At 39.6% G+C, this 25,035-nt stretch overlaps 1 protein-coding gene across 5 annotated transcripts; it reads left to right on the top strand.

The window, feature by feature from the left end:
- The first annotated feature begins 1,892 nt into the window (after positions 1–1,892).
- Positions 1,893–13,681, top strand: LOC131255446 (uncharacterized). 5 transcript variants are annotated; one of them, XR_009176048.1, is made up of 5 exons: positions 1,893–2,625; positions 7,735–8,103; positions 8,223–12,901; positions 13,041–13,149; positions 13,279–13,681. XR_009176048.1 is itself a non-coding variant. In XM_058256164.1 (4 exons), exons 1-3 carry the CDS (start codon positions 2,485–2,487, stop codon positions 12,855–12,857), a joined length of 5,145 nt encoding a protein of 1,714 aa, XP_058112147.1. In that variant the 5' UTR covers positions 1,893–2,484; the 3' UTR covers positions 12,858–12,901; positions 13,279–13,681. The 5 variants fall into 5 exon arrangements, 2 of the variants coding, with proteins under 2 accessions (XP_058112147.1, XP_058112146.1); XR_009176046.1 differs by having other exon boundaries at positions 13,041–13,190; XR_009176047.1 differs by having other exon boundaries at positions 13,041–13,199.
- Positions 13,682–25,035: the final 11,354 nt, after the last annotated feature.

Below are 25,035 nucleotides of genomic sequence, written 5' to 3'. Positions count from 1 at the left end.
GTAAGAGTGTGCCCTATCCAAACCCTCTAACCCAATCTACACTAGCATCCAAACCATCTCAATGGTTCAAGATTGACAAGTAGGGTTGAGATTCGAGATCTACGCTTATCTCCTCTTGAGAGGAGTGTCTTAGCTCTTCTTTCCTTCTCTTGCCTCTCCACATGCACAACCAGCAATCTGACCATCCATTTATTATTTTTTGTTTACATTTTGCATGTATCTCATCTCATAACTCCCTTTGCTTAGAGTTCAAGTAATCATCGCTTGTATCCTTTACACCTTGTCAAACTTTTGAATTTGGGTGTATCAGACGTTAAGTCTTGAATGTTTTTATTTTTCTTTGATCATCTGCAAATTGCATTTGTTCTTCTTTCTTCTTGCAGTTGTTATTTCCTTAAAACCATCATATGTTGAGATATTACGATCTTTTTAGTAGTATTTGAGTGAGTGGTGGCTCATTAGTTGTTAATTTTTCATATAATATTAGATCATTAGCATGTTGCATTTGTCATTATTTTCTTCCATTTTTTATAACTATTATTTCTTCCAAACCCACCAAAAGTTAAGACGTTGTGATTTTGTTAGTGGTGATTTAAGTAGTGGTATTCTAGTTGTTTTTTATGTTGTTGACAATGGACTAGTCACTTAGCACATGACCTTTTGAAACTCTAAAAATTCAAAAAAATAAAAATAAAAAAATTCTAAATTCCGTAAAGTAGAAACCATATGCAAGTACAGACAAGGGTGTCTAACCCCATTCCCTCACTGTTACCAAGGTCCTTAAATAAAATCCCTATTTATAACTATATTCTGGAGTCATCTTAGGTTGGGGTCTCTGGTTCTCTAACCTAAGATTGTTTTAGGGGTCTAGTTGATTGAACATTCTAGGCCTTTATTGATTAGTAGTGACTTCAGTCTTTGAAACATATTATTGTGAGTCTACTCCATATCTATCCAAGACTAAGCCAATAAGAGCAAGAAACACATAATCAATATTCTGCTGCACACACATGCACCAATCATGAACAACGGCATCTACTAGGTGTAAGAGAAGATGGATGGTGGCACATGCACCAAAGTGGCCGGCACAGGCATAAAGAAAGATGGACAATGGCCTACTTAGAAAGATGGACAATGGCCTACATAGCACATTAACATATGTAGCACACGTAAAGTGATTGAAGATGACACAGCATTTGGATTTAACCGTTGACAGATACATTGAGAATCTGGATCCTTTACTTGCCATGGGCAGGAAAATCCTATTTTCCGGCATCTTCATTAGTGCATGTTATCCTTGAGTTGTTAGCCTGATGCATTAAACGTAATGTGTGATGATGTGACCCAATCAAACTGTAACAAGTAGAATTCACCTTCTTGTGACAAGTGAAGGATTCATATCTTCCTTGGGAGAAATGATGTTTGTAATAAATTCTTTATAAATTTTACAAAGAAGGACATTACAAAAAATCGAAAAAGACAGGCCATGGAGAGTTTCAGGTAATTCGCGCCGCTCAGAACGGGTGTAACACTACTCCGAAATATAGAAAATGTTCACCTTGGGAATTTTGTTTTATGAGTTTTGTGTTCCTAGACAATAAGATTACTATTCCTGAAACAGGAGGGTGTCGATGGTTAAGAAACAACCTACAGTAAGATGAAATGATATTTGATGGGTATTGTCCATTTACGGCTGGAAAAAATATCAACGGCCTGGATTACCAAAACGTAGGTCCTACTTGTCAGACGCAAGAGAAGCGTGTATTCCGTGGAAAGGGGGAGGGGGTAATGTATCATAAAACAAAAATAAATAAATGAATAAAATTTCTCCCCCTTCCTAAAAAGTGGGGTACAAAATACTTGAAATATAACCGAAGGGGGAGAAAAGAATGACAGATGATGGGGCCAGCCTAGGATCGTACAGTTACCCAAAAAGGTTGTCACGGCGTCTTAAGAGTTCGGAGAAAGGGTGAAAGAGGAGAGAGAAACGGGACTTCTAAAAAAGTCTCGGAGGGAGAAAAGGAAGCATTCCTGCCCGAGGACCAGCCCTTCCCTTCTGCCCGATCTGCACGTCTTCCCTTACTAAGTACACGCTTCTCTTTTGCCGTCTGGTCTTAAAAAAAAAACCCCTTTCGTCTCTCTCTCATCGCGAAAACGCCCCTCTTTAAAACCATCAATTCCCTTTATATCCCTTCATCGTCCTAGATCTGACTTTCACCCTTCAATTCTCTCTCTCTCTCTCTCTCTCTCTCTACAAATTCGCCCTAGATTTTCAATTCGCCCTCTCTCTCTCTCTTCTTCGGTAGGGTTTCAATCTCGCGCGCGCTACGGAACCTTTTCCGCCACGGATCTAGAGTTTCCGTCCTCCCGAATTGTCAGCCTCTAGGGTTTTGGTGGCCGTGGCAGTGGGACCGTTGGGACGGGATTGATGTTTCTCGCTGGGGGCGAAGGCCGGATCGGAATCGGGGAAGATGCGAGGTTATTATGCTGCATGGGCGGGAAGGTGAGGAGTGGAAACCACGTCGGCACATGTGGCCTGTCCCCGCCACGACAGTAACCGCTGCACCACCTCCTCCCCATGGTCCCTCGCCCGCCCCTGACCCTGCCGCCAATTCGTTCGTCAAGGTGCTTCCTTCTTCTTCTTCTTTTAAATTTTTTTTTTTTAATTTTTAATTTATTATTATTATTATTATTATTTTTATATTGCTTCTATCGGACTCGATAATATTACACTATGTATGTATTATATTGTGTTTGGAATCTTTATCTTTGTTTTCGGGGATGTGTTTGGATGCATGATCGATCCTGACTGATTGTGATAATTATGTTGTAACAAAGTGTGAGTTAGGGATAAGCACAAGTAGAAATCAAAGCAGTCTCTTGATATATTTGAAATTTGTCAGGCCGAACGGATCAAAATTTGGGATTGTCAAGAAGTGCTTTTTCTTTTATAGGCACTGTTAAGGACTCTTGTGGTTGCATTTGGAAGTGGGCAGAAAGCTTTTTGCAAAATTGATAATTGGACAAGAATTGGTATTATTTCAAGCAAGCTGTTTGGTAGAGCGGAAAATCTGAAGAAAAAATTGATAGCCATCCTGTTTTAGTTTCCTATTTCCATAACATCCCAAATGCCAGTTTTTGGAAAATGGCAAAAAACAAAAGTCACCCCACCAAGATGCTTAATCAAATGTCATTTTTGGGGGGTACTTCCAGATTATCATCTGAGTGCTATCCCAACTAATTAGGGGTACTTTCTGATGCAACTTATATAAACTGGGGACTTATCCAACTCTGCATGCTTTACTTTGTTGCAGCTTGATTTGCCCAGTCTAATTTGACTGTACATCCAAGTGAAACTTATGTATCTTGGATTTTCTTGTGTTAGATTGAGACTGAATTGTTGTTCACATTCTTTATTTTTTTGAGTTCACAATTGAAGGGGAATATGCTGTTGAGATCTTTGTACTTTTTGTTGGATTTTAGGGCGAGTAATGAGTGCAAGGTTATGAATTAGATCCAATTGTTGAGTTGAAGTCACTGGCGTGGCTTAATATCTTGGTAACAGAACATGTATTGCTTGAATCTTCGCATGATAGAGTATTGCTATGTTAAAATATGCACAGCATATTGTTTGAACAACTCTTACAGGAACTCTCTATGGTTGCACACAATGTGCACCCACACAGCAAATGTTTCCCTGCTAGTGAAGAGTGATAAAAGTCATCAGTGATCGATAGAAGAGATGTTTCTTTTCATTCTGGACATGGAGATAATACGAATGGACAATGAAAATCAAAATTTATTAGCTCAACTATCCCCAATATTTTGTTTACAGATGAAGAAGTGCTTGAGCTAATGTCTCAACAACTTACAGTTACTACTTGGAATATTTCTCTGGTTGTTTATATAGAACAAATAGCAAGAACTATTTTAGCCATTGACTGGTTGTGTAGTAAACAGTCCCATCTCACCACTGCCATAAGAATGAATCAGTTGAAATCTGCCAATCTGTTCAGTGATGAGGAAATATTTTAGTTGAGGTATGCCACTTGAAATGTGCACTTCATGTAGAACAGCTTAAAAAAATGTTGCCGACAGTTGACATGGCAGGACCAGTGAAAATTATCTTAAGCTTTTAAGTTTTTACTTATGCTGATGTCTTAGACCATCAATCTTCTACGTGCCGCTAAGTAATGACATGATACTATTCCTTCAAAGTGCATCTCAGAATCAGTGTGAGTAGAACCAAATAAAAGTCTTCAATAATATATTTCCAGAAAAAAAGAGCCTTGAAATTTGCCAATCCGTTCACTGATGAGGAAAAATTGGAGATGAGGTTTGCCACTTCAAAATGCACTTTATGCAATACATGTTCAAATACCTCACTGTTACATGATGTTGTATTGACTAGCAAAAGTTACCTTAAGCTTGTACGTTTTCACTTCTTATGTTGATATCCCAGACTACCAATCTTCTATGTGCCACTATATTCAGAAGATAATCTTACAATCAGTGTTAATGGAACCAAATAAATGTCATCAATACTATCTTTAAAAATGAGCCTTGAATATTACCCCAACCTTGAGGCCTTCTCCAATCAGCTCCCTTGTCCATATGATGCTACAGAAAGGAAAATTTGCATCAAGAGAATGGGAATGGATGTAGGCATAATAATAATGACCGGGAGAGTTGAAGGCTTGACTGAGGGCAGTTGCATCATGTGCACTTGCGTCACTTTTTTTTTGAAGGTACTTGCGTAACTACTAAAGCAGTTGTGTAATGAAGGGCAGATGAAGGCAACTGTAATCCGATCCATAGCAGTAGAATGCTATAACTTCGATGAACTGAAAGAACACATTGAATTCCTTGGAGACCTTTTGTGATGAATCGTGAACAACTTTGTTAATTGCTTATAGGAGAACAAAGGACAAGCAGCCTATCAAAACCATTTCTTGCACAGAGGAAAACCAATTTTGTAACTGAAGCCGTGTGTATAGTCCCAACTCTCAGATTTCCAGATATGGCTTCCATAGTGGTAGGTGAACAATCTCTAAGCAAATGGTGGCAGTCATATGATTTTCTACTCTGGCCTAAGTTTTGTAAAAGATAATATGTAACCAAAATGCAGTTGACTTTGTCATCCATTTGCAGCACAACATAACAATATACATCGGGTCCCTACTTATGGCTCAGTGGTAGACTCTCCATACGTTTCAACACCGAGATCATGGATTCAAGTACCCATGTGGTGTGCATGGGTGTGTGTGTGTGTGTAAAAAAAAAAAAAAAAAGAGAATATCCATCGCTACCTTTTCCAACAACACAGAAGGAGCAAATGATATCCTTGATACGTATGATGAAGTATCTCAAGATGTTGTGCTATATATACTAGAAATTATGAACCATGGGTGGCTTAGATTTCCGTGTCTTCTGCTCTAAATTACATGTTATAAGGCTGACAGATCATTACGGAAAAAAAAAAGAAACTTGTTTGATGGTTTCATGGTGGATTGGATACATGAATATATTCCTAAAGTCCCTTGGGTGTACCTTTTACCATTTACTATTGCTAAGTGGCAACTTTAGTATTTTTGGGCAAGAGCTCCTTTTCCCCTATCGTTCATATTTTATTTTTTGAACTTTTGCTAGTTTTCCATTTTATATATATTACTGACCAGGGGTCTAAAGGATCCAAAAATTACACTGAAGGATATAAGGGATTAAAGAAGACAAAGGGAAAATAAAAAAGTCCACACCCTTGGCCAGGGAACACACAGAGAGAGAGAGAGAGAGAGAGAGAGAGGTTTCAAAGAATAGCAGTAGATATGGTTGGTGCGGTTGGTGCTGGGTATTAAAATGTGTATGCTGTCCTAAATAAAATGCTTGGTAACATTAGACTTGGTTGTCGTTGTCGTTATTTGCTGTTCTGATTGCCTACCAATCCTTGCTTTCTTTTTTATGAGGTTATCACTTGGACAAAAGAGATTTTTGTTTCTTTTCTTAATATCAATGTATAGGCATTTTTGCATGAAATGAGAGGCATGACATTTGTTGACAAATTAGTGAAAGAGATGCTGGCAATAAAGAAATATATGCTATACATGGGGTGCTTATATTAAGGACCATTGTTGCATTGAAGAATTCCTTGCATTTTTTGAAACCTTGGAAATTGTTTTTATATGAAAATTCAAGTTTTCTTCTCTCTCTCTCTCTCTCTCTCTCTCTCTCTCTCTCTCAAAATTTGATCCGTAATGAAAAATGTTAAGGTTCCCAAACGTTTGGGACAATGATCATGGCAATCTTTGAAAATGGGTGATGTTTTGTCATCTCAATATCAGCGTTTTCTATTTATTTATTGGTCTTTCCTTTCCTATCTTGGTCTGATGGCAGCACGTGTTTGCCACAGTGCCAACTCAGATGCCCGTGTTTATAACCTGCTGAGGGAACTCCACTTGCATGTCTCTGCGCTCTTTGTGCTTAATGGCATGCCCAGCAATGCCCCTCGATGGTCCTGTTTACTTTCTTGCGCTTTGGCTTGTGTGTTTATTAATTGGGTTGGGGGTTGGTGAGATTGTGTTGGCTATTCAATGTTGTCAATGTGTCTCTGCGATGGTTGGTTCTAGAGCAAGTGTAGTGGGAGGTTGATGTCTGGTATGCAGCCAGTCATAAAACCTCTGCGAGGCTACATTTTAAGAAAACCCAGCCCCAGTGCTGTGATGATGATTTTTTTTTTTTTCTTTATTTCCCTATGATCCTATTGCAGCATGCAGGAGGCTACCACCCTTAGAAAAATGTTTCCCTATGATCCTATTGCAGCATGCAGGAGGCTACCACCCTTAGAAAAATGGCAGCATCCCTGCATTCTTCTTGATATCTTTATTTTGTTACTGTCGTCTCTTTACTTTTATGGCAGTCTGTTTAGAAATGGTAAACTCTGACGATGCATATTCATGTAATATGTGAGGGCTGCTTAAATGTTATGGAAACATATACTTCTATCTCGTCTTTGGCAAAGATCAACAGGACACATGTTATTGGCTTTAAAAAAAAAAAAGGACACATGTTATACTTCTTTTGTGTTAGATTGCATAATTGGTTCAGGCAGACCGGTTTTTCAGTACATCAGTGGGACTCTGGCCCAGATCTCCTAATAGTTGGGGCATGCCTTAATCAACTCACTTAATGGGTTCTGTGCAGTGTTTTCTGTATCGATCATTTTGGCTGATATGATTGGTATCAAAGGTGCCCCATACAAAACAACTAGGAACTATAAAATTCCCCAGCATCACCAATAATATAAAATTGTATTGATGCCATTGTGATCATCAGGTTTCCTTGATAAAGTTCCCTTTTATTGTTGATAAATGCCATACTCATTGATGACGTTCAGGCAGTGTGAGGTAGGTGAAAAAAAAAGACTCCTTTTTCTGGGTTTTTTGTTGGAGGTATCTCTTGGTGGGACATAGTGGGCAATGGATACAGATTGGGGGACAGATTGGGGGGGGGGGGGGGGGGGGGGGGGGGGTGGGGTTTGTTGTGGGGTTGTTAAAAACTGTTTTTGACCAAGTGGCTGGTTAAAAACTGTACTTTGTTTTTTGCAATGTGTCATTTGCCAATGGAGTTGCTATTCAGATACTCATCCAGGTGCATCTGACTTTGTCCCCAGTTTGCATTGTTTTCCATCTAATTCTTTTTGCTTTTCTAAATTTTACTCAAGCTTCTCTTGTTTTGTAGGATGGGCGCAAGGTTAGTGTTGGTGACTGTGCACTTTTCCAGAGTGGAAATTCCCTACCCCACATTGGAATAATTCGTTGGTTAACATCGGGCAAAGAGGATTGCTTCACACTAGGTGTGAATTGGCTTTACCGACCTGCTGATGTAAAGCTTGCCAAAGGTGCATTGCTGGAAGCCGCACCGAACGAAGTCTTTTACTCATTCCATAAGGATGAGACATCTGCTGCATCGTTACTCCATCCGTGTAAAGTCGCATTTCTTCGTAAAGGTGTTGAACTTCCTTCAGGGATATCCGCATTTGTATGCAGGCGAGTGTATGACATTGCAAACAAATGTTTATGGTGGCTAACTGATCAGGACTACATCGATGTGCGTGCAGCTTCTCCTTTTTCCTCCTGTTTACTGATCTGCTTGCTTATTTTTGTTTTTGTTTTTTGTTTTTCTCTGATTCTATAGTTGTGGTCTTGTCTACCCATGTTTTTGCTCAGGAGCGACAGGAGGAAGTTGATCAGCTATTAGACAAAACACGACTAGAAATGCATGCAGCAGTGCAGTCAGGTGGACGTTCTCCAAAACCGTTGAATGGTCCAGCTTCAACACAGCCGTTAAAGCCTGCTTCAGACAGCACACAGAATAGCACAACCTCGTTTGCTTCTCAAGGTAAGGGTAAGAAGAGGGAACAGTGTGATCGGGGTCTGGAGCCCATCAAGCGAGAGCGTTCTTCCAAAGCTGGTGATGCAGAGTCCGGTCATCTTAGAAAAGAAAGCATGATCAAAGCTGAGGTTGCCAAAATATTAGATAAGGGAGGGATCATAAACTTGGAAGCAGTTGAGAAGCTGGTACATCTCATGCAAATTGACAGAGCTGAGAAGAAAATAGATTTGGCTGGCCGAGTAATGCTTGCGGACGTGATTGCAGCCACAGAAAGGCCTGATTGCCTTGGCCGCTTTGTGAATCTCAGAGGCGTGCCTATATTGGATGATTGGCTCCAAGAGGCACACAAAGGGAAGTTTGGTGATGGCAGCAGCCCCAGGGAAAGTGACAAATCTGTTGAGGAATTTCTTTTGGCTGTGCTCCGAGCACTTGATAAATTGCCTGTAAATCTCCATGCCCTACAGACTAGTAATGTTGGCAAGTCTGTGAATCATTTGCGTAGTCATAAAAACTTGGAAATCCAAAAGAAAGCCAGAAGTTTAGTTGATACATGGAAGAAGCGTGTTGAAGCAGAGATGAAGATTAATGATGCAAAGTCTGGGTCAAACCAAGCCGTTTCATGGCCTGGAAAACCAGGTTTCTCTGAGGTTTCTCATGGGGGAAACCGACGCTCAGGGTCTTCTGAGGTTGCTGCTAAAAGCTCCATCTCACAGCCTGCTTCAAGCAAAATGGGACCTGTTAAACTTGGTCATGGAGATTCTGTTGCCAAGTCAACGTCTGCATCCCCTGGATCAGTGAAAGTGATACCATTATTGCCTGCATCAGCTGGTATCAGCTCAAAGGATCTGAACTGCAAAATGGCAGGTAGCAGTGGTGCCTCAGATATTCCTCTGACAACTATAAAGGAGGAGAAGAGCAGCAATTCCAGTCAGTCTCAGAACAATAGTCAGTCATATTCAAGCGATCAAGCTAAATCTGCTGCTTCTGCATCGAAGGAGGATGCAAAGAACTCTGCTGCTGGGTCTACGAGTGCCAAGACCACTGGTGTTTCTCGTACTCGGAAATCAAGCAATGGCTTTCTGGGATCTGGAGTTCAAAAGGAAACAACTGCTTCAGGAAAATCTGTTTCTTTAGGTAGGACAACCATAGCTGACAAAGTATCACAGACTCGATTGATGAGTGAAGGAGCACCTGATATGCGCCCTGCAGATCTTGGAAACAGTCACAGACTGATTGTTAGGCTTCCGAACCCTGGCCGCAGCCCAGCACGAAGTGCAAGTGGGGGTTCTTTTGAGGATCCTTTGGGTAGCAGAGCTGCTTCTCCAGGAGCTTCTGAGAAACTTGATCACATAGACAGAAAAGCAAAGGGAAAGAGTGATATTTCTTGGGCTAATACCTCGACAGATGTGAATACAGAGTCATGGCAGAGCAATGATGTGAAAGATGGTTTGTCTGGCCTGGTTGAAGGTGACAGGTCACCCAAAGCTGCTATTGATGAAGAACACAGGATCACTGGTGATATTGCAAAATCGATGGATGCATCGAGAGGTACCTACTCACCCTCAGGAAATGAAAAAGGGGCATTCTTTGCTGAAACAAACACAGGGAGACAGTATGAAGGTTCTTTCAGTTCCATAAATGCTTTGATTGAAAGCTGTGTCAAATGCTCCGAAGTGAGTACATCTTTATCAGCAGATGATGATATTGGGATGAATCTACTTGCCAGTGTAGCTGCTGGGGAAATACCCAAATCTGACCCAGTTTCTCCTAGCAGTTCTCCTGGGAGAAGCTCACCTACACCAGAGGACCCTTTTACAGGCAACAACAGCACGCTGAGATCATCACATGATGATGATGTGGCTCAAGGCCACAGTCAACACGAGGATGGTGCAGATGCTGACCCTGGGAGGCAGGTCAATATGGTTGGTCCTAAACAGATTATGGATGAATCAAGACAGATCAGTACACCACCAATTGACAGTATTTCGGGGGACAGTAAAAGTAGTTTGCCCTTGCCCGAACAGAAATCATCAGGTGAGCAAAGTGAACAGATTCCTCCTTCCTGTATGGACTCGTGTCAAACTGTGGACTTGGGCATAAAATCTGATCCGAGACCTGATGTAACAGCAACTGATGGATCTGTGGCTGGAACAACTGGTTTGATTTCTATAGAAACTTGTTTACCAGAATCCAGGGAGGAGTGCTCAGAGGGTGGTGGAGCCACCCAACTTCCTGAAAAAAGGATTAGTGGGGAGAATACTGATGGTGCTGACATTAAACCAAATGTGAGAACTCCACCTGATGAAGATAAGACAACCAATTATGCAGGTGAAAAGAGTGCAGATAGTAGTATGTCACCTGATTCTGTTCGTGGTTCCATGGAAGGTGGATGCGAAATTGAGCAGGCTGCTTCAATTAAGAAAATTGAGGAAGCTGCCGAAGAATCGCCATCATGTCCACCTTTGGAAAATGACAGAGGTAGGGATACAAATAATGTACCTGAAGCTGATGCCACGACAACTGAGCAGCGCCCACCTCCTGTTGCTGCAAATCATGTTGAGGCTTTGGAAAGGGGTAGTGTGGAGGCTGCAGCACCTTCTGGTTCTGGTAGTGTTCTCCATTCAGATGATGTCGGTGAACCTAAGCCAGAACAAGCCGAAGGCATGGAAACAAGCAGTCACCTGGAGGGAACTGGTGATAATGAAAGGGTGGAGCACACAAGCCCTGCTCCCCTGACACTTGATGATCGAGCTGGATCTGGTGTAGGTACGGTGGTTGTAAATCAAAACAATGTTGACAGGCTTGAGGAGAAGTCCAATAGAAAAGATCTCAGTTTATCTTCTCCCAGTGAAGTGTTACCTACAATTACGTCCCAAGAAAATGGACGTCTCATGAAGTTTACACTATCCAAGTTGTCCAGTGTTGAAGATGAAATGGAGGAATGTGCATCCCCTGCAGAAGGTTCTTCTGTAGCCAATGTTGTTGGATCGGACATAACCACAAAGCTTGACTTTGATTTGAATGAAGGGTTTGCTGTTGATGAAGGGAACCAAGGAGAACTGGTTACCTCCACCACATCAGGATGTATGTCTGCAGTTCATTTGCCTAGCCCGTTGCCGTTTTCTGTTTCTCCTGTGTCCAGCGGGTTGCCTACCTCCATCACGGTAGCTGCTGCTGCAAAGGGGGCTTTTGTTCATCCTGAGCACCTATTGAGGAGTAAAGGAGATCGAGCGTGGAAAGGATCAGCTTCCAATACAAGTGCATTTAAGCCACCAGATCGTCGGAAGGGTCTGGAGATGCCACTCAGTACTACTGATATCACATCTTCTGATACCACTGGAGGGAAACAGGGTCGGTCTCCATTGAATATTGATCTGAATGTGCCTGATGAGAGACTTCTGGAAGACATGGCTTCTCGCAGTTCTGTTCAGGAGGCAGGTTCTGGATCTGTGGGTACTAGTAACTGTGCTTTGGGATGCATCGAGATGTCTGGTTCTTCTCCTGCACCCATTCGCAGCGCTGGACTGGATCTTGATTTGAACAGAGCAGATGAAGGTCCAGAGAACGGGCAATTCTCAGCAAGCACCAGCCGGAGATTTGAAGTGCCACTTCTACCAGGAAGATCATCATCATCTGGTGGATTCCCTAACGGTGAGATGAATGTCCTGAGGGACTTTGATCTGAACAATGGACCAGGTTTCGATGAAATGGGAGCCGAAGCAGCAGCACACAACCAGCATGCCAAAGCCAATGTGCAGTACTTGCCACCTGTTTCCAGCGTTAGAATGAACAATACAGAATTACCAAGCATTTCATCATGGTTTCCTGGCAACTCCTATCGAGCTTCATTTTTACATGATAGGGAGCAGTCTTATCCGACTGTTGCAACTGCCAGCTCCCAGAGGATGTTAGGATCAGCTGCTGGTGGGGCCACCTTCGCAGGTGATATTTACAGACCTCCACTGCTCTCGTCCTCACCTGCCATGGCCTTCTCTCCTGCTGCTTCATTTCCATATGCCGGGTTCCCTTTTGGCAACAATTTTTCACTGGCTTCGACATCCTTCTCTGGTGGGTCAACAGCATACATGGACTCTTCATCAGGAGGTGCATGCTTCCCAACTGTTCCTTCCCAGCTAGTTGGAGCAGGCGGTGCTGTCTCATCCCAATACATGAGGCCCTACCCGATTAGCCTTCCAGAATCTACTACTTCTAGCAGTGGGGCTGAAAACAATCGGAAGTTGTCGAGGCATGGTCTAGATCTCAATGCAGGTCCTGGTAGTGGGGACATAGAAGGGAGAGATGAGAGGTTGCCTTCAGCCTCAAGGCAACTCCCAGTTGCCAACTCTCAGGCACTATTAGAGGAACAGGCAAGGATGTACCAGGTGGCAGCCGGGGCATTGAAGAGGAAGGAGCCTGAAGGAGGGTGGGATGCAGATAGATTTAGTTACAGGCAAACATCATGGCAGTAGGAAAGCTAGCATCAAAGGAATGATTGGCAATTCATGATGGCCTGGTGAGCTACCTTCCATCATTTATTTTTATTATTATTATTTTCTGTTACCACTTTGAGAATTTGGATTTTAATGGTTTTTATAACGACATGTGGTCTCTACTGTGGGCACGATGACGTGTTTCTACCCTGTGGATTGTAGGTGCAGGCATACGTGGGAATCTCTCTATTTCTCATCACTTGTTGCGCTTGGTCTATAAGTTATACACAATATCCAGCTCACATGCATCCCGCTGTTTGCCACATGGACTGTGAGGGGGGGAACTCTTTTCAAAAAAATTCACACCTCGCTGTAATTCTTGTAAATGTTGAGATTCCATGCTTTCCTCGAATTGAGTTTCTTGCTTTCAATGGTTTTCTCATGTTTTGTTTCTCATCAGTTCCCTCAGGATGGCGAGTTGCTGGCGACCCCCTGGAGGTTGTGTTTGGCTGGCTTCGGAGGATGGGTGGTAAGTGCGTCCCTCCTGTTTTTATCTTCTGATGACCACCATCTCTTCCCCCGAAGCAACTGTAATTATGAGAATCAAGTTTTGGAAGCCGTTTGTTCCCGCCAAATCTGTTCTGGGGAGCTTGTCTACGGTGGTTCAATTCCCCCTTTGTAGATAATAACTGTTGAAATGCACTGAGTGCTGTGTTTGCCCAGACGCTTTGACATCAGGTGGCATAACTCTAATACCTGATAGTCGGGCACACCACATCGGGCCCATACCTTTGCTGCCGGACCCTACTTTAATTTTTCTTTTTTCTTTTTTCCTTTTAGTTAAAGAGGGGTGGATATATGAACTGTGCGCCCCAAACAGAAGATTATATATATATATATATATATATATATATATATATAGACACACACTTTATCCAACTGTACTGTGTAGAATTTCAGTTATTGATTTTTGCATGCAATGGTGGCCATTGGCGTTGCTATATTGTGTTCATTTTGTACATGTCAAATGCAGTCTTCTTGGATACAAATTTGGATCCTCCACTAGCTACCATCCACAGCATTTGTATTATTCTCTATTATTATTATTATTATTATTATCGGTATTGTTCTTCTTATTATTGTTGTAGGCTCAATTGGTATATCCCAGGCCATTTTATATCATCTCTCTTTCATTCCTTTCATTCGTCAATTCAAAGGAACCATATGATCCTCGCTCCCTGTGAATATGCAGTTTATTGGGGTTGTGATTCTGTATAGTTGAGATCCTGACTGTTGGTCTCATGCCACACCCACTGGATGGACTGCGCATCTTAAATCTTTCCCAGATTGGTGGATGCGACACCTTTTTCACCATCTCTTTGCAGGCCACAAAGTGGAAAAATATAGGACTCCTGTAAAGGATATTATCAGATCATGGTTTCTTTCTGAACATGATTAGCAGAAAAAAGAAAAAAAAGAAAGAAAGTTGCATTCCTGTACTAAGATTTGAGGGGTGGTGGTCCAAGGCGGGCCCAATATACCAATGGTTTGGATCATTGAACCATGAGCTGGGCATACAATGAAAACCAAGTATACTGCATGTCTTTGGGTCAAGGACCCTTCCTATGATTCCTATGGTAACTTGTCAGGTAAGTTCCCATTCTCATGCTGAAGCTCATATGATAGATGGCTTCATGAGTCGTTGGTATGCTTGATGGGGGAGTATGAAAATGTGAAGATGCAACACATCGACAAATTATGAGCCAAGATATGAATTCATGTCTGCATAAACTGACTGATTCTTTTTGGGACAAATAAAATGGGAAATGAACATGTTGTCCGCTAAAGTTGTGGAATCAATCAAAAGTGTGCCCACCCGCCATCCAACCTGCCCATTAGTTGTCTAGAACTCAAAAATCAGTTCAATCCAATAATGGGCTGGGCCACAACAGAGATAAGATTGTTTAAGCCCTCCCACTCCCGTCAAAAAAAATAAAAAATAAATAAAAATAAAAAATAAAAAATTCTAGTTTGTGGCATGGGAGGCATCATGGTTAGATTGGCCTTATTTTTGGAGCCTGTGGGAGGGAGCACTCATAAGCATGGGTTGGATGCCATGTGAAAGCTACTGTGAGTCCCAACACTAATCTTGGTGTTTATATTGTGCAGCTTACCATCGTCTCCAATGCTATGGTCCACCTAATGGGTCTGCCAGATTTTCAGGTTCCCCCAACTGTGGGTTGTACCACTCTTGCTCGATTCCATCACCATTGTGGCGGATTTCCATGTCGACATTGATGAAATTGCACCCATTAAGGAATTGAACCTGCCACAGGAATCGAAATAAAATTAATCTTTCAGGCTGTGTTCCTTATTCATTCCATGTTTTGTAGATGTGCGGCCCATGGTTAGTCTATCCAAGCCATTGAACTGACAGCCCCCATCATTGATGGAGATTTTGGAAAAATCTCCAAAACTAGAAGATCCTAGCTGTCGAATCTTCTGTTTTGAATGTTGTTTTTTTCATTTATTTCTCTTTAACCATTCAAGAGCATTTTGGTGGAATAGTCCGTCCATGACGGGTATCAGATTAAGGTCTTGTATAGACCATCGGTCCCACGTCCTAAACAACCAAGTTCTGAACAGGGAGGGTCCTTGTTCGGAATGAACATGGAATTGAAGCCTCTAAATCTTTATAAGAAGCAATAAATTAGGGTGCGTTTGGTTGCACCAACTCTAAGGAAATTTCATGATTAAGGTGCAAAATATCAAGAAATTTCATGATATTTTAAGCAACCAAACTCACCCTTAGATAATTCACGATATGGCAATCTAAGTAGCAGATTTTTTGGGTGAGTAAATGACCAGGATACCATCATCTATTATTTATCTAAAGTTGTATATTTGAAGCATTGTGGGGTCCACCTGGGGGAGTGCTTGATATCCAACCCAACAGGTGCGTGGTGGTCATGCGAGCAAAAAATTAGGCCAGTCCTACACCATAATAAATGTATACTATCCGAAACCCTACATTTAATTGTGGTCCAACTGATTAGATTGGCTTGGTTATTGGTTTTTATGTATATCTGGGTTAGTTGGATTTCATCAACGTACCATGATGGCCCCACGATATGTGATCTCCCCAACATTTTTTAAATTATTTTTTAGAAAAAAAAAAAAGCATTTTCCTTGTATAGACGCAAGGTATATTGGGACTCTCAAAACACTCTTTTCTAAAAACTCTTTTAGTTTTCTTTTTTCAAAATGAAAATGTCCCTGCATTTTTAAGGCTTTTAAGATTTTTTTTTTTTTTTCCCTCTTGGCATTGCGCAATTACATTAAAATACTCATTGGAAAGCTGATGCGGAGGTTATTTGACTCCTTAAAAGTGGGCCTAAAGTAGTTGACATTTGAGCACAAGTTCTACTTCACTTCTCTATAACTTTTGAGTCACATGATGACAGATTAAATGGTTCTTGATTGAGGCATTTTATAGCTTAGTAGAAAGCTTATTGAATTACATTACTAACAAGTCCAAGATTACTTAGATTTAAGGTACAACGAGGGAGATCTAGTTGGTTTTTTTTTTTTTTTTTTTAAGTGGTATAGTGCTGATTGTGAAAGCAATGTGAGTTATGTCATTAGAGAATTTGGGCCTACTTTTGAAAGAACAAATGATTTTTAAAATAAGATGATTCTAGTCTTAATTAAAATATAGTTCAATTATCTTTTCCAAGCTCAAGATTACTATGATTTAAGCTATAATGAGGAAGTCATAAGCGGTTTAGTGGGATTATACGATATTGGAAAAATTCATGAGTTTGTATGGCTCATATGATCATGAATTTATACCGCTCAGATCACAAATTTGCACTAATTTTGATCATAAGTACAAATTTGTGACCCCGAGCGGTATAAAATCATGATCACAATTTGTACAAGTTAATGTTCATGAGTATTACAAATTCATGATAATGAGCAGTAGAAATTTGTGATAATTAGTACAAATTCACATTCCTGAGTTGTACAAATTTTTGCAAATTTTTCTAGCATCGTTCAATTGCATAAAAACACATTAAACCTCCTCATCCCTTGTTAAAGGTTGGATCAGGGCGATTTTGTGCTTGTTGAAAAGATAATTTTATGAACTTTCAAATATGATAAATAGATCTCATTTAGAGACCACTTGACATTTCAAATATGACAAATATGACTAACTCGCGTTGATTACAAGGTCAGTACCTTACGAATTATGTAAACGAATCGGATGTCTCTTGTTATATTTCAAATTTGAGTGATCTTGGACTTGTTGTAAAGGTAATTCAATAAGCCTTCTAATGAGCTATAAAAATGCCTCGATAAAAAACAGTTTGGTTTGTCATCATTTTGACTTGAAGCCCACGGGGAAGTAAAGTGGGACTTATATTTGAAAGTCAAGGATGTTGGGCCTACTTTTGAAATATCGAACAGTCTCCAAAATGCAATAATTCTAGTCTTACTTGAAAGCTCGTTAAATTATCTTTCCAATGAATCCAAAATCGTCCCTGATTTGACTTATAACAAGAGAGTTATGAGTGTTTTTATTGGATCTCACGATGCTTGAAAAATTTTTAAGGGCATTTTAGAGTACATGGACATTTTCATCTTTAAATAATAATAGTAATAATACCTTAAAAAAGCACATGTTGTAGAAAAGTAATTTTTTGAAAAGTGGTGAGTTTGAGGTCTCATGATACTTTGGGTAAGTATAGAAAAGTAAAATTTTTCAAGATGGGTAATTTTGAGGGTCCCAAGGGTTAAGGATTCTTGGGGTAGATGTAGAAAAGTAATTCTTTGAAAAGGCGTAATTTTGAGGGTCCAGGATACTTTGGGTAGATGTAGGAAAGTAAGTTTTTGAAAATGTGTAATGTTGAGGGGCCCAGGATACTTGTTGGGTATTTACAGGAAAAAGCCCGAAAAAAAATAAATAAATAAATAAAATCATTTAGAGCAATTGGCTAAACGATATCTGCCAATAGGCCCAAGATCCAACGGGCCATGCGCTACTGTCAACAGAGGACATGTAATAAGGGTTACGTGAATCCCCTCTAACTCTGTGGGCCCAGCATAATGTTTTTATTATATTCACTAATTCGTTTTGCCAATTAACTTTAGGGGTCTTTTGGCAGATAGAAATTGTGGCAATTTGTTGTAAAAGTAAAAAGTTGGTGTGTTTGGAATGGCATATGGTGAGTAAATGGATTATCAATTGACATGTTTTGAAATCGATGGGTTGAGGCGTGATTCAAGCTCCATTACCACCTACCAATGAAGTATGAAAATCATGTAAATTTGATTTTAAGAATTGGTGGACCCCACAGTGATGTTTAAGTGAAGTCCATCCTAATCACCAAGTGTGTCACCTCATTTAGCCATGGGGTTCAAAAATCAGCCCGGTGCATGATTCAATGGGTCATATGATGGGTAACAACTTGGGAAAGGGACTCTCACCCTTGATTTCCTTCGGGGCTCACTGTGATGATTATTTGCAATTCGCTCGGGCTGTTAGATGGAAAACTAAAATTTTAGGCTTTGGGACAAAAAATCAAGCCTATTCTTGATTCAGGTGGGCCACATGAAAGGAAACATTGTAGAGGGTGAACATTATAGTTTCCCTCCTGATGGTCCACCTGAATCAGAGACCGGGCTGATTTTTGAGCCCTATCAATAAATTCAGGTGGCGCACCCGGGACAGGTGGATTTTAAATAAATATCGCAGTGGGCTACATGTGAGAATTTTTTAGACATGCATACCTTCTCGGGCATGAAAATAGCTGAATTTCACTTTAATCATTTGTAGGCCCACTGTGATGTTTGAGTAAAATTCAACCCAATCACCATGAGTGTGGCTTTATTTTAACGGTAGGACTCAAAAAAAAAGAAAAGAAAAAGAAAAAAAGAATAAAAAGAAGATGAGCCAGACGGAGGAAGAGGGACAGCCGCGTCCCATAAATCTCTCCGCAAGATGCTCTTTAATTGGCACCGTATTGTGGGGCCCACCGTTATGATGTTAGCTGTCATGTATGTTCTTGTTTCCGAGGAGACATTTGATAATCTGTCGGAGTATGATGTCCACCTATTAACAAGTTATGGAAATCAAATCACTGTAACTCTTTGTTGATTAGCCTCACTTCAAAAAAGAGGTGGGGACACATTGTGTCTTCAAAAAAACATAAGTCCCACGATTTTGTAAAATCGGTTGAATTTAAGTTACGACATCCCACACCTCTGCAATTTCTCTGCACCTGCATATCAACAATCGCACTTGCCAGATTATCAAAGCTTTTCTCTGTCTCTTGAGCGTTCCATGCAAATTTTTATCGCACAAGTCTACAATTTCAGTCCTATGCATCAACCATCACACTTTGCCAGAGTATCAGAGCTTATTTACTTATTTTATTATTATTATTATTATTTTTTAATTTTTAGATTTCTCAATAAAGATAGGCAATGGATCAAAATCCGATAATGATCCTGACCATGTCATAACTTCCCCGTTAGCTTTGAAATATTGGTTGTCACTGTCCATTTGCAGGAGACCAATTGGATGGCTTGGATCTTTTGATAGGGGGAGATATATAAACGGACCTTCGTGCACTGGGGTGTCCCAAATGAATGGTTTAGGAAGGATGGGGCCCACATGTAACAGAAAACACCGTTACTTTCCATCAAGCACGGTGCAAATTTCAACACCCGAGAAGTATACTCCTCGCCTGGTGTGTTGTGTTTGACCGTGTATTTAAGCAAACCCAACGGGAGGTGCCGTCCACTGGGTCTAAAAGAAGCAAAAGCGACGAGGTCGAGTTAGATGGAAAGAGAGTGGTGAGTTGTGGCCGTGTCGTCCCACTCTGAAAAGAAGAGTGGCCCACTAGGAACTAATTGCGCTATGATTCTAATTCCTTATTTTTATCTCTCCTGTCATTTTCTCACTTGCTTGAGTATCATCAAAAAAGCTTGTCCACTTTTTTCACGCATGAAAAGGAAACATGAGAAGGTGGCGACGCCCATCCAACCCCAACTGCTATCTTCCTAGACCAGTCAATAAAGAATGGTAGGTGGTGCCCCACTTCCAATTTCATAGATGAGCTGTTATCAACTACCATCAGCTAGTTGTTACGCTGGTTAGTTGGCCGAGCCTGCACATTGAATGGGCAGACGCGTTTTTTTAGTGGGCCCGTAAACGATGAAAAAATTAAGTTGGGAAGAAATTGGAGTTGCGTGATTCTCCTAACTAGGTATTGCTTTTACTTTGAATGGATCTTGTGATTTCATTTTCTATTTATATTTAATAACAATTTGAAGCAGATGCTAAAATTATATAGATTGTCTGTCATGGCACACAGAAGATTAGCAAAGCTTAGAATTATGACTAAGTATTGAGAGGGGTGAATAAGATCACTTAATTTTTTTTACCTAATTAAACTAATTTACTGATTAAATGCAATTAAGGCATAATGATCCAATTACATAAACTACAAATGGTTCAACTAATTGAGCAAATAGTTTGTGATGAGATGTGAAATATCAATTGTGTGTACTATAAATTACGTGTCTAACATACATTCTAATTATACAACTATATGAATTAAACACATTCTATCATAAGTAAGAATAGACATACATCTACATAAGCAATCTAAACACAATGATGTATAGTGGTTCGTCTACTTGCCTACTACACTCTTAGGGGACACACTTTTCTCAAGTGTAGCAGATTTCACTATCTTGGAAGTTTTCAATAGAATTACCTCTAACCTTTACAATAATTTTTTATAGGTTTACCACAAACCTTTGGTCCTACACAAGAACCTACATGTACACACTCGCGTTGGTAAAACATATACACACCCGTGTCGGTGGATGATGTTTCAACCTGTGTTGGTGGCTCCCGTAGAAACTTAGCCAACAACCACTGCGGTTACAATATAAGGACATATTATACTCCCGCCGGAAGCTCCTACGAAGACTAACACGTACGAACCCAAGCCCAGTGGCGGTCCTATATAAGAACCTACATAAGGACTTAGTTGAGTTGGGATCTCAAACTTGATTGACTCTAAAAATGACGACCTTACTTGTCGAATTGAGTCTTGTTGATGCGCCTTCTTGAAATACTTCTTTGATGTTCTCCCATGCTCGAATCAACTTCTCATTTGCTACCACGATTGTTGATGCAGATGCTTTAATTCCTACGATCAATCACCTTACATTTGATGTATCTACAAATTGACCAAAGTAGTGGGAGGATGGTTGAATCTCTTACAATGATGGGATAGTTGTTTTCTAATTACGGATTTACTTAGATGAGCGTTCTAGAGAATTTAGATAATGATTTAACCTATAGGATTGGTGTCTAATCTCTAGAAAATAAAAGGGACGAAATGCATCTTTATAAATGAGGTTGGAATCCTCATTAGAGTGATAAATAACAAGGAAGATGACTTAGATCACATAGGTTTAGAGCCCATAATGGTTGAAAAAGAGTCGCAAGCATAGAGGCTTCTAACACACTAAAAATTCATCCATTTTCTTAAGAACCGAATACTCATTTTATATAAAAAAAGTTTCCAACGACTATAAAATGGCTTTGTCGATAAGATCGAATGAGCCCATGATAGGATCAAAGGTCCTTCAATAGGATTGAACTGGTCTATAATCTCATCGAGAAAATTCAAGAATTTACAATTTGGTTGTTGGACTGTTTCTTCGATTTTATTGAGGAAATCTTCGATCGTATCGAGTCTCATCAACGGTCTGTCGATAGGATGAAGATCCACTAAAAAACTATTATTTTAGGCCATGTGTTTACAATAGCTTAGCACTTATAAATCCTATCGAATTATGATCAAATTAAGATTGTAAAGCTATATGATGTTCAAGCAAATGTTAACTTATTTGAGAATGGATCATCTAGATGCTTAGGTTGTTTGGGACCTAAAAGGGTGTAAGGTTAGGGTCACAAAGACACCTCAGTTTATCTATTTTTTCACTCCTTGATGCTCCAAGTATTCACGTGTCTTTAATTTTTAGCTTCCAAGGGCTTAACCCACTCATTGAAACACTAACACCTGTGATTGACAAATATGTGCACTTACAATCTCCCCCATTATCAATTATGAAACAAAAATTAACCAACAACTTGTCATGGTTCATATTGAAATTACGTGGATTAGTCTACCACAACGTGTGCAAAAGCCTAGTAGAGCTATAGAATTATAGCTAAGTCCTAGAGGGGTGGTGATTAGGACCACTTTAAAATTCTTTGCCTAATTATCTAATTTATCAATTAAAACTAATAAGAAAAATTAACTTTAGGGCTTCCAAACTAAAGTGGATCCAATCACATAGACTACAAATGATATACCAATCAAGTAACTAGACTATAAGAGATAGTGAACTTGTGTGTGCATTGCAAGTTTAAGTACCTAGCATACATCAAACATTCATATAGTTTAACTAAATAATAACATAAACATGAATAAAATTGTGCTCAATTGACATTCACAAACACAAGCATGTATAGTGGTTAGGTTTCCTTACTCCACTCCTGACGGACGTACTCTCCTCGAGTGTACCGGTATTTATTATCTTAGGAGTTTTGAATATGTTTACCCCAAACCTTTACAAGTGTACACTTGTGCCATACGCCTATATAAGGTCTTATAAATGTATACTCCCATCGGAGGCCTACAGAAGGACTTACAAACACACACTCCCATTGGAGGCCTACCGTTCATAACCCCAAGTGTAGGGTCGCGATGTAGTAATAACTCGGTAAGACCGAGGTCGAATCCACAGGGACTAAACTTGTACGTATTCTGAAATAACTAGAACTAGAACTAGAAAAAGATTTAAATCTAAATCTGGAATAAATGAGAGTAATTGTGAATAAAGTTGATTAAAACTTGTGAATTTAAAGGTGAGAACTAGGGTGCCAAGGATCTAATTGCAACTATCAAGATGCTACCTTGCTTGATTCAAAGAACACAATTGGTATTGGAGTCATATCCTATCCAATTGGAAGATAAAATAATTAACTCAAATCTGAACTTTCATTGACCTAATTGTCAATGGAAGAGAATTGTGATGAGTGGAAGGGATTCCATCACCCTACCATACTCAGGAGACAATGGTGAACAACAAGATTGACCAATCTCACAATCTCAGAATGGAAAAGAAGATACTCAAAGCTATCACAACATCTATTGTAATTTGAGTCACAATAAATCATAGAAAACTGAAAATATTCCTTAAATTCAAACTAGAAGTCAATGAAGTTCAACATAAACAAGAAGCAAAGCAAGATAAACATCCCAACATGCTACAAGCTTCACCTCTTAGCCCTAGCTAAGAGGTTTAGCCAACTAAAGACATGATTGAACTAAAAACTCTTAAACAAAGCATACGACTAACTAGAAGAAGAAGATTGAGGAAGAAGGAAGGACTCTTTAAAGTTCTCCAACACTTTGCTTTACTCTTTCAACCATAATTTGTGCCTAGAAACAATTAAAAGACCCATATTTATAGTATTTGCTTGAACCAACTTTGAAACTACCTTAAATTGGCGTAAAAATTTACACTTTGGTCGGACCGAATTAAAGCTGAAAATCGCACTTTCTTGCTGGACAAAACTGCACGATTTTGCTCAGACAGAATTAAAGCTAAAAATCGCACTTTCTTTCTGAACAAAACTGCACGATTTTGGTCGGACCCAATTAAGGCCGAAAATTCTATTTCTTGCTGAACTGTTTCATACGATTTCAGTCGGATCAAAATTGCGCTTTAGTCGAACCAAAAGTCTATTTTAGGAAAATTCTACTTTAGACTCAGAATTTCAGACTATATTTTTTCAGGGCAATTTTCAGGAATCTTCTTTTTTCAGGACTCATTTTCTTCACTTCAAATCTTTGATTCTCTTTTATCCCTCACTTGATTTCCTTGGATCTTTGGCATGTGAATTCTTCATTAATGACTTCCAAATCTCCAAATCTTCATTTAGTAATCTTTGAGCACATTTTTTTAGCATCAATTTCACCTTAAGCTCTCAAAATTACCTCGCACATGAAAACATGCATAATTAGATCGATTAAATACTATTTGTAACATCCTGAATTTTTACGGCCAGAGTTCATACTCGTAGCCAAGAAAACTGAGTGTTAATAATGTATAAATTGGATGCTTTAAAAATCGTACCTCATTTTTTTCATTTAGATCGCATCCAGATACATTCATGAAGGTAACGTTCATAATAATAAAATCGATTGTATTGATTATTTCATCAGAGTAAAAGAATTTAGTAAATAATCAAACGCCCTCTCAATGGGAGCCCATTACATTTATCGAGTTCACAACGAAAATATAAAATTAATTCATAAAACTATCTTCTTATTCTTTCAGTATAATCTTCTATAGGGAGATAGTCCTTTAGGTCTTCAATCCGTACATCACCTATATCATCTGTACAGTTGGAGAGGGTTAATGCCCTACTCATAGTGATGGAGAGGGTTAATGCCCTATTCACTGGCGTGTCCAACGTTAACGTGGATTTATGCGAACATCTTAAAGCGACACAACAATGGGTTTGGGGGATTTACATAACATGATGTATTCATGGAGCGACTAGTTACGACATCCAATCCAAAAAAAGTGATGTAACACATATGGCGATTTACTTACATTAATTGTGCACCACGTTGAAATGGCAAAGCTATATGTCCTAGAGGGGGGGTGAATAAGAAAATGCCAAATTTAAACAATAATAGCGGAATATAAATGAATAAAAGATAGCACTATTAATAAATCACTATATTAGAATGTAAAGCAACCTCAAAAAGAGAGATTGATATCAATGTTGTTCTAAGGACAACCTTATACCATAAAAAATAAAGGTTTATGGCAGGACAACCTTATTTCTAGAACAAATTGAATATCAAAAACTCAAATAGAAAGGAAACAAATGAAATAGCAAAAAATAAATTCTAAACTATTACAACATTCCACATAATGCTTGAAATGTAAATATTACAACATTCACATTCACATATACATCCCACAAATCTGAATGATCAAAGATAGAAAATATAAATCACACATCCACAAAACACAAAGAGTTATAGTGGTTCGCCTGTATGTACACCAACTGTTAAAAACAGCCACACAGATTGCTACTCCACTCCTA

Source organism: Magnolia sinica, chromosome 9 (genome assembly GCF_029962835.1).
Source record: "Magnolia sinica isolate HGM2019 chromosome 9, MsV1, whole genome shotgun sequence".
In the NCBI taxonomy this organism is placed as follows: Eukaryota; Viridiplantae; Streptophyta; class Magnoliopsida; order Magnoliales; family Magnoliaceae; genus Magnolia; species Magnolia sinica.
This window is presented reverse-complemented; position numbering and strand designations above follow the sequence as displayed.

Excerpts from the sequence above, each read along its gene's own strand:
- LOC131255446 (XM_058256164.1), top strand. The coding sequence starts at position 2,485 with ATGCTGCATGGGCGGGAAGGTGAGGAGTGGAAACCACGTCGGCACATG. Across the intron at positions 2,626-7,734 it reads CCGCCAATTCGTTCGTCAAG|GATGGGCGCAAGGTTAGTGT; the intron begins GTGCTTCCTTCT and ends CTTGTTTTGTAG. Across the intron at positions 8,104-8,222 it reads CTGATCAGGACTACATCGAT|GAGCGACAGGAGGAAGTTGA; the intron begins GTGCGTGCAGCT and ends GTTTTTGCTCAG.